The sequence below is a fragment of the Etheostoma cragini genome, chromosome 16, assembly GCF_013103735.1.
Source record: "Etheostoma cragini isolate CJK2018 chromosome 16, CSU_Ecrag_1.0, whole genome shotgun sequence".
NCBI lineage: Eukaryota > Metazoa > Chordata > Actinopteri > Perciformes > Percidae > Etheostoma > Etheostoma cragini.
Window position 1 is genome coordinate 18,847,742 of NC_048422.1, and position 10,300 is coordinate 18,858,041.

Here is a 10,300-nt window from a genome sequence, read left to right on the forward strand (position 1 = left end):
TTTTTGGAAAAAGGCTGCAATGAAACAAAGAGTGAAAAATTTAAAGGGGTCTGAATACTTTCCGTACCCACTGTATTGGCTTACATCAAATCATAAGAGAAATGTTGTTTCATCATCAATCAACTGACGTATGCAATATAAATATGCAGCTCTGCAGTTTCTTCTATAAATATATGTATTTGTAATGATAATTACTTGCAGGATTAAGAGTAATTTATAAGGGGAAAAAACATCTAAAGACAAGTTCAATGTCATCTTTTGTTGTGAAACAACACATCTTAGTATGTAGTTAGCATTTCAATACAACAAATTTACAAGTTATTGTGATTGTTAAGAAGGGAGAGTTCACGGTGTCTCTGAATGTGAGTTTGTGGTGTTTATTAGGCCATTTGAACCATAAGAATTTCAACAGAACTTAAGTTTGTTTAATTCAGTACAGTTCCGTTTATTTTGTCCCAAAAGGGCAATTTGTATGTAGCAGGAAGACACCACTTAAAGAATATACAACACAAACCAAACAAACCATTGACAAATATAAAAAGCAGCAAGAATAAATAGTTGCAGAGTTGTATAATGAGAGGGGGTAAAAATTTAAGTTACCTAAAGACAGCGTGTAGTTTTTCTTTTTAGCATCTCACGTCACACTTTGAGTCACTATGACCACTACGGTCAGAAACATTGTGTCAAAATATGATAGGGAGATTACCTGAAACCGGTGATTTAACGTCACTGCTCATTTTACACACAGTTTAACAACAAAACACTGAGTTAACATTATTAGCTACGTTTTTCATGTTGGTCTGTAGCAGTATACACCCCCACTACTCTGGAAAACGGTTTTAAAACAATAGGTAACGTTTATACAGCGTGTCAGAGGAATACAGCGTCTCCTGCAGCAGGGAGGCAGAAGGACCGCAGTGTTCGCTAACGTTAGCTTCTTGTCTCATCTTGGAATCTGATAAATAGTAAATTCACCCGCGTGGAGCAGATTTCATGTTGCGGCTTTTGTTGTGGTTTGTCACTTTGCTTTGATTGAGTGACAAGTAGTACTTGCCCTGTTTACTTGGTTGCCATGACTATGTGCGTGATGAAGTTCTGTCACTGTACCAGTTGCTCGGGGAGAGAGGGTGGATGACAGTTTGCTTGAGTTCAGTAGAGCAGACAGCTCTGCAGAGTTGTGTAATTAGGACTTCATGACTTTTCATTAACAGCTGAAGGAGCGGCGGTGCACGGTGTACATAGCAGAAACCCAGTTGTGCGTCTGCCCCCTTTCTGATTTTATGGTGGCAGAAATTTTACCACGGCGGGCCGCCATCAACATATAGACATAGAGAAAACACAGAATAATAAAAAATAAATAAAGGGGTCATTAATATAAACAAGGGCTATCCCCTACTGTTAGCGGAGTCGAGTGCCTGAATGGAAAGAGGACAACAAGAATTTTTGTATCTCTGTTTAAGGGCCAAGGGGGTGCTAAAATGTAAGCCAGGTGGTAATAACACATATTCTCCATACAGAGAGTGAGTGGTGTCCTTGCAAATAGACAAGGACTTTTTTTTTTTTAAATCTGTTTGTTAAAAATGTCAGCAAGGCTTTTGTTATGCAGCACGACAACTGCATGTCCCTCAACTGTTCAAAATACCACAGTGTCCCCTACACTTACTCCACCTGCCTATGAAAGAAGAAATTCTGTAATCAAAAGAACGTACAGTTCTATTTAGATGGGATTCATTTTCCAAACAACATCTGATATATACACAGAACTTTCTGACATAGGACATCTGTCATTACATTTTTCACTGTGGTCTATTGCCAGCAGGGCAGGCTGTATGATAGGTGTTGTTTCTAGAAAACCTATGCCAAACGTTAACCTTCTTTAATGTCGGTAGGATCAAAAAAACATTCTGTTTAAATTGTTTCAGTCCAGATACCCTTACATGTATCTCATTATCTTTGCAATTCTCAGCATGATGGTAAAATAATTCTGGCTGAAAAGGACATAAATTTCAGGTCTGAATCTCTGCAGCATTTTGGGAAACTCCGCCCTAACACGCGCAGTACTGCAGCTCTGAAAGGCATCAATACCAAAGACAAATCTGTGGTTTGAATACAAATTTCCACATTTGGCTGAACCTAATTCAACTCTAGGTCAAATCCCTTTATCTCTTTTCCTCTCGTTTTTCAGAGTGCAACTGCAACCAGATGGGTTCTTTTCATGACCGGTGTAACGGCACAGGCTACTGCCAGTGTAAAGATGGGGCCACGGGGGCCAAGTGTGACGACTGCCTGCCAGGATACTACTGGAAACAAGGCTGTTACAGTGAGTATGAGGAGGTTGATTTTTGGAGGGTTCATGTCGAAGGGCCCTATGTTAACGATCTAAGCGCATGGAGTGAATTAATCCACTTCTGCGGTAAAAAGGATCTGTGCGCCAGGCGCATGGTCTAAAGGGGTTGTCCTTAGTGTCTTAATTGATCATAGGTGTGTTTTGGGCATAAAATTTAATAAACCAATCAGTGTCGTCTCAAGACAGCAATACGCCAAGAATGCACTTAAACACACCTCCCTGTAAGATCAGCACACCTATGGGCGCAAAGACGGGTGCAGGTGCATTTGCTATTTAAATGACGTGGGCGCTGGACAGGAAATTGACAACTGCATCAATCTTAAACTAGCAAAGATACTTGCATCGGGCTTTGGGCTGCAGCGGGTGCAAGATAGGGCCCTTTAAGTCCAGGAATTAACAAATGTTGTAGCCTTCCAGGACCTTTGCGAGTGCACTGTGCCATTTACTGAAGCTTGTGCACCTCCCAATGTTTTCCTCGGGAATCAAATAGGGGAATAGATCATGCAGCTCGTTAGTGGCATCAGCTGCTCTTTTAATTGATGACCCTGTCATTCCCTAACCCCATTGCGGGAAATCACCTTGCTCTATCAGATACCATGTAGTGAGGTTCCTTCGTCCCACATAGACCCTCCTCACCTACACAAATTGAACATCCACAGGCATGCGTGCCTTTTAAATGTGGATTGGTGTACTACAATATGACCCATATAGTTGTAAATAATAGTACAGTATGTTTTAGATTTGATATTCAACTTCAAATACTCCAATGCATCAGAGCCAATTATCTTTGGTGTGGTAAAACATGCTCATGTAAGTATTTGGAAGCCTGATCCTCTATTTTCTCTCAGGAAATGTATTTAGTATCTTGTGTAGTACAACTACCTATGTGCTTTTCCCAATGCCTTTTTATAGCATTTTAACAATGCTATGTGTTCCTCCGATCATTTATATCACAACCAGTGTATTTTCTGTTTGAGACAATGATTTTTACCTGACCCTGAGAAAGTGCAGGCTCAAGAAAAACAGACAGAGGAAAGGGCTGCAAAAACAAAAAAAGCAGGTGTTACCTGTTTATGTCCCTGAGGCAAAGACAGGAGAATTTATCTTTCCTCTTCCCTTCCTCCTGCTTTCTTTTCTACTTTGTTCTTTCTGCCCTGAATTCTTCTCCTCATCTATCCCATCATGCTTTTTCTAACATTGCCCCTCTTTATCTTTCCTCACCTGTCTCTCTTTGCCATACAACTTTCTTTCGTCTTTGTGCTCTTTACTTCCCTACTATCCTTTACCTGCCTGTCACTCTGTCACTTTGCCATGCCCTCTTTATTCCCAACTCCTCACTCCCTCTCTCTCTCTCTCTCTCTCTCTCTCTCTCTCTCTCACACACACATACACACGAACACACTGCAATACCTTTACTCTCCCTCTTTTTCTCTACTTCTCCTTCTTCTGCTCTGTCTGCCTTCGTCTCCACTCACAGCTAACGTTTGTGACGAGGAGATGCTCCTGTGCCAGAACGGGGGAACATGCTACCAGAGCCAGAAGTGCATCTGTCCTCCAGAGTTTAAGGGGGTACTGTGCCAACAGTCCCGCTGCGAGGCGGGCAAGGACTGCAACGCCGCCTCTTCCCTGCACCTTACCACAGTCACCCTGCTGCTCTGCACTCTGCTCACCCACCTGCTGGCCACGTTAACTCCCCACTGAGCCACGAAAACCCCCTCACACCTTGAAGTGTGTGTATATGTGTGGTATGTGTACTTGAGGTGAGGGGTGACCCAGAGTGGGAACGGCCGCCCCCAGTCGTGGACCCAATGAGCACACACCACAGCACTCGCAAAAGCACACACACTTATGCAACACAAACGAGCCCCAATTTCCTTTCAAACACACACACACACAAATACACAGGACTATTATGATACTGAGTGTGTGCTCAGGTGTGAGAAGGACAAAGACAGAAAAAAGGGGAGCGACCTCAGAAAAAAAAGATGCAGACGAAGGGGGGGGGGATTATACCAACCACTGTTCCCTTTATTCCAGAGCTGGAGCAATGTGCATCAAACCAAAAAGCATAAACAAAACACTTAAATCATCACTGTTTCACTTCTAAGGGAATGGCTGTTGTACCCACAAGGACCTTTTGTTTCTAGGTTTTTTTCTCTTGGTTGATTTAAGGATCTCACCTCTGCTTGACTGACGACCAAGGCGTGTGTGTGGTCAGAAAATACGAGACACAACAAACGATACGGGAGGCGAGGTGCGCGCTTGATCCTGCTGCTGAGGCCTACATAATATATTAACCAGGTTTCATTTCTTCTAAAAAGATGAGACTTGATTTTACATTGGTTCTATTTCTGCTGCATTCTTTTATTTTGATTATATCTTCAGTCAGTGTATCTAATGTGCCCACTAACAGTCGCTGAGATTATACATATTATATAATATCCAGGGGGTTACAAATTATAAAAAATTAGTCACTATTATGGTTGTTATAGGAATGAGTGATTGTTGCCACAGTTAGCAAGATTTAATCTTCACACAGTATTCAGGAAGCAGAATTTAACAGAATTTAACTTATCAGAAGTCTAAAAGAGAGAGAAAAGATATTGACCACGTATCAATGTTATATGACATTATTTGAATATTTTTTGTAGAAATTATTTTTGTTTGGAGTTACAATAAATTATAAAAGAAATTACATTTACAACTATTCCAAATGAGCATTTTATTACACTGAGTGTAAACCTTGCAGTAAATATGACTGTTATTTGCCTTCTTGCTTGTACTTTGTTTTATTTAAATCAATCAAATGTCCGTGATTACATGCTGTTAACATCTTTTTTTCCAGTGGGGTGAAATGAAAATAGAGCAAATCATCCATTTGATCTTTTTCATATTACTTTGGACACAGAGTTGAATGCTTACAATTACAAACAGATTATTCCAGTTTAAAATATAACAGTCTGTCTGACAATCACAAAGAACTGCTTTCCTGTCAAGAGAATATAAATTATTTTGTTCTGATAAACGTTGCAAAGAGCTTTTATATCTGAAAATGGCACTTGCCGATACAGCACAAGTGAAGGGCTGATAACAAATATTGGAGATAACGGTGGAGATACGGATTCACCACGGCCCTGTGGGAACGGAGCGACTGACCTTGAGGCCAGATTATTCCATCTTGAACTTTGCTTTGCAAGACTGTTCCAGTGACACGTTGTGTTTAGCAAAGAAATCTCGTTTAAGTTTGTTTTTTTCGTTTAGCAAAACTACATCTTTTCACTGAGAAATGCTCAATTGCTGAGTCAGCCCAGGTTCACAGTGGATAAAGAGATGTGAATGCTGCATCGCACCAGGATATAGTGTAGATCAAAGCTAAAAGCGAGACTAAGCCAGTGAGAAATGACAAGACAGGGATTCTTGTATTACTACTCTATTTCCTGTGCTGGTGGTAGCTGTAATAGCTATTCTGTGTGTCGGGCTCATCCCCTCTGAGCCTGAATAATGTCAAGAACTGAGATATTGGAGGGAATAGTTTATGAATGTCGAACATTGAGAATTGATACAGCCATACCATGAACCTAACCCTTATCATCTGATCCAAAAAATTGGCTCATAAAAAGGTAAGGTAAGAGTGTAGCACCTGCCTATGTGTGCGTGAGATCAGAGACGTGGGTGAACAGAGGCTGAATAAGTTTGTCTTTGGTCTCATGAACGTAACTCAGTGTTTGGTGAAAAATGTGTCTATTTGTCCCCGTCATCTCTGCACTGTTTTCCCAGCTGCACCACTGCCTCCTGCTTGGAGTATTTTTGGCTGTGGATTTCACATGAGGTTTTCACGTTTTTCCTGCCCTAAAATTGTCTTTGTTTGAGGATACACATGCCAGTCACCATCCCCATGTTGTGCCTTTGTACAGCCCTACCATTTCTTGTACATGACTTGATTTCTCTGGGGTTTGACTGATCTCATGTTTCATCATCTTTCATGAAAACATGTAGGGTTAGGAGGTACAGCGAGCCTTTGCTTGAAGAATCCCTCTGGAAGAGGCCTGACAGATTCTTTTTAGTGTCGGTCGACATTGTTGTAGCATAACAACAAAGTTTATAAAGGGAGGAGGTCGGGGTGAATGAGTGTGTCAAAAAAACATCGGACTCTAACACAGGAAACTGAAAGTTTTTTTTTTTAATGCATGACAACAATGGTTCCCTAACCTTAACAAAACTGTTATTATGGTAACCATGAAAACCAGGGTCCTCTAACCTTACAGAATTAGTTATTTTATCAAACAAAACAAGATCCTGATCCACTGAGGTCCATTTCGGAACAAATTCATTCCGCTATAATACTATAGTATATTAGGCTTGACTTTAAACACAAGGTCAAACATCTTTAGCCAGCTGCACCTGAGACACGTAATGTCTGTATTCAACCACTGCTGACTATATGGAAATCTTTGGGAGAATGATGTGTTTAATCTTACACGTTCCAATTTAAATTTGCAGTGTTTTTAAATCAGTTACAAGCAGGTTTGTGTTTACAGCTGGCCTTCATCTGTCTCCCTCCCTTCGATTGACACTCGCAGGACATGGTGATGGCGTCCCTCCTGCCCTCAAGCTCATCTACACTTCAGCCCTCAGTTCTGGAGGCAACGTCACAACTGCCAGCAAGAATAAAACATAATTACTGTTGGATAAGCGCTACCACACAGAGAACAGTGAGACAGCACACACCCCTCTAGAAGTAAGAAAGACATACACTCATCAGGGCAAGTTAGTCTCAGAATGTTAAACTCAACACATAGGCAGAACGAGACAGGGGGATTAATGTTACTGGCTAGATTAACCTTTAGCAGCTGTGTGCATGTCAAATACTCAGTTGAGATTATTTCTAATGGCAATGTCAAATCTAATCTCCTGCAATTGACGCTCAAGTTTTTTTTTTTTAAACATGCAAATGGTTGGTTAGTTACAATGGTGCTGTGACTGACATGCATGTTGTGCTGGTAAAGGCTGTGTGCCACTCATGTACAGATGATCCCCTGACACTGGACTTTTTAACTTCAGCACCCTTTGAAAAAGACAGTAAAGACAAAGCAAATAGACAAAAGGGGCAACATACCTGTGTTGTGTGAAGAGCAAAATATTTAGCATCCAATCAGCCATCAAACTAAATATCTAAACACACTTTAATAAAGAAATACTGAAGGCTGTTAAAAATTAGACGTTTCTTGAAAAGACAACCTGTGAAGGCAGCACGGATTAGCTAGATCTAATACCTAAAAACTAATGAAAAAGATTAAAGGCCCATCTATATCATATGTTATATTATACTTACATACAGGTATTTGACCACCAAATTGCCATCTGACATGTCAAAATTTAGGTTTGTGCTGGGTGGATGTTTTCTGTCCTTTTCAAATATAATTTAAGGAAACCTTGTCTATACTGATGAAAGGGAGGAACTATTTCCCTTTGTCTGAAATAGACCCCACTAAAACAGAGACAGTGCTAAGATTTGGATACTGTATTACATTACACTGAAAATCCTTAACATATTCCACATAATTTCTCAACAATTTGTGTACTCTCTTCCATTTCTGAAGAGGAAAGAATAAGAACTACAAACAATAAATCACCTAAAATAGATTCACCTTGGACAACGAGTTGGATGCAGAGATATGGAAGGTGAGGTGAGTGCAACTGGAGTAGCCTAACTGAAATGGTGTCTAGAATTTGAAAACTCCATCAAAACGATGCAGTCGCAGTGTTGTACCTGTGAAAATCGCTGAATAAACTACATTAATAAGCAGGAACAATTTATGCGTTATCATGTCATCACCTAATTTGCAGATTCAACAGTTGGTAGATTTTGACATCAGTTTGCGCGTGTGCACACACCCACACCCACAAACACACACACCCACCCCCACACACCCACACACACACGCGCGCTCTTCCCAAGGACTTTCACTAACATTAATGTTATTTACAAATGAACCCATGTTTTGATTAAATTAAATATGCCTTATGTAACTTTATGCCTTGAGTGAGCAGAGTGTAGTCCCCCTCTGCTCCATGTTAGTTGGTCAAGTTCTCGTCATTCATTTTGATGAGGTATCTCTCTACCTGAGGCATCCAGCCTGAGGCTGAGTTAAAGAAATCTGTAATAAGACACGCAGAGGTGTTGCCAGACATAAAAACATATACCGCAGGCACACAATTTCCTAAAGAACAAGTTTAAATCCATGGAAAGTGTGGGTATGTAAACATCTTTGTCATGAATACAAATAACTGCAGGGAAAGAAATGTGATCTAACAATTGTATGTATATACTCTGCAGCTCTGTGGAAAAAACGTAATTTGATAAAAACAGAACGTTGCTGAAAATGAGCCTCGCCACAGTACACCTACCAACACAAAAACAGTGAAAATCAGGCCCAATTAACAAGAACCTGAAGAGTTCAGCAGTACTACAGAGACTGGTTCACTGTGTCATATGATAGTCCCAGCAAACTGAGGAAGAATTAAAGATGTCTAAATATAAAAACTCAGGCACAATTTAGAGGACGGCAGAAATCGACTAGTCTTTTTAGAAAGACAAGAATCTGCCTTCTGGCTGTTTTATCAATTCAATTAATGCCACATAATCAGAACTTTCTGTTTATGTGGGCTCTGCTTGACTCGCCTTATTGCCTAGTACTTGCATGTTTTATTGTCGATGTCATCCAGTGCCATAAGACTCCAGTCTGCAGTGCAGTTCAATGTGCTTCACTGATAAACAACTAAATCAATCTGAATATTAAGTTTCAGCCATGATCCATAAGGGTCGGCTAATGCACAATGACCCATTCAGATTCAGATAGACCCTGGAAATTGATTCTAAATAATTGATTTAATTTCCAAATATTGAATTGGTCAAACAAATCATCAACCTCTGTCTACATATAACCCAATTGAAAGAAGGGCTGTTCAACTAATTCCATTTTTTAATATAGAGTACAATTTTGGATTCTAACAATCACAAAAACACATTACGTTTTGCACTATTTTTGTCTTGTGTTCTGAGTGAGAAAAAAAGTTAAAGGGATTAAGTGGAATTTCACAGTTCAAGGTGTTTTCACTGAGGATTTGTTTGTTTTTTTATTCAATAACTGCAACATATTTCCAAAAGTCCATGAGTAATCATGTACAAAGAACAACACAGTCTCACAGCAATTTAATCTATGGAACTGTGTACATTAACACTTTTTTTTTCGTATTGGTGAGGACAATTTTTAAAGTAATGTTTTTAAATAGGAAGCGTGTGTTGTGGTCACAGCACAACTAGGGTAGCGAGTATTATTAAATGCCAATAATCCACATAAGGAGGTCAAACAACACTGGACTTTCACCCCTTTCATCCCGTTCTTGTTTTCCGGTGTGTATCGTGTCATTTCCCCGTTCTTTTCCTAAACCCAACCGGTGCGTCCCCCAGAGACGGCGGTTCGTGTCCCCGCCTGTGGCATGTCGTTTCCCCGTTCTTCTTTTCCAAAATAGACCCTTCCCAATACGTAGTGACCAGCACGAACACATGACGTTCTCAACAACATGAAAAAAAAAAATCGTGTCTGTGTACAGGAATCAATAGATTAAAAATAACGTGACAATTTAACAAACCGCCATGAGATTGCGAATATGACTCTTTCCATAACCAAGCAACACCAACAGAAAGTTGAATTATTGATTCACAAGGTAAAAACATGACTTTCAATACTTCAATAAATTACTTTTTATATTGTTGCTCTTTTTCAGTGGTGGTTTCTCTTTTAACTGCATTATCCTGCTGCATTGCCTTGTCCCCAACAGTGTCTATTACCACCACATGCACTTCTGAAGTATCAGTGTGCAGTATTTCCCATGTACAGTATATAACCCTGAAAATGAGTTTCAAGCAAAAATTGTATAACTTTGTCAATT

General features: G+C 40.0%; 1 protein-coding gene across 2 annotated transcripts in view; it reads left to right on the forward strand.

The window, feature by feature from the left end:
• The window catches only part of LOC117959851 (netrin-G2), a 60,599-nt gene extending 55,483 nt beyond the window's left edge, over window positions 1-5,116 (forward strand). For both annotated transcript variants that reach the window (XM_034897225.1, XM_034897226.1), the window contains exons 19-20: window positions 2,186-2,320; window positions 3,825-5,116. In XM_034897225.1, coding sequence (XP_034753116.1) covers window positions 2,186-2,320; window positions 3,825-4,048 — 359 coding nt within the window. In that variant the 3' untranslated portion in view covers window positions 4,049-5,116. The remainder of the gene's footprint in view (window positions 1-2,185; window positions 2,321-3,824) is intronic.
• The last annotated feature ends 5,184 nt before the right edge of the window (window positions 5,117-10,300 follow it).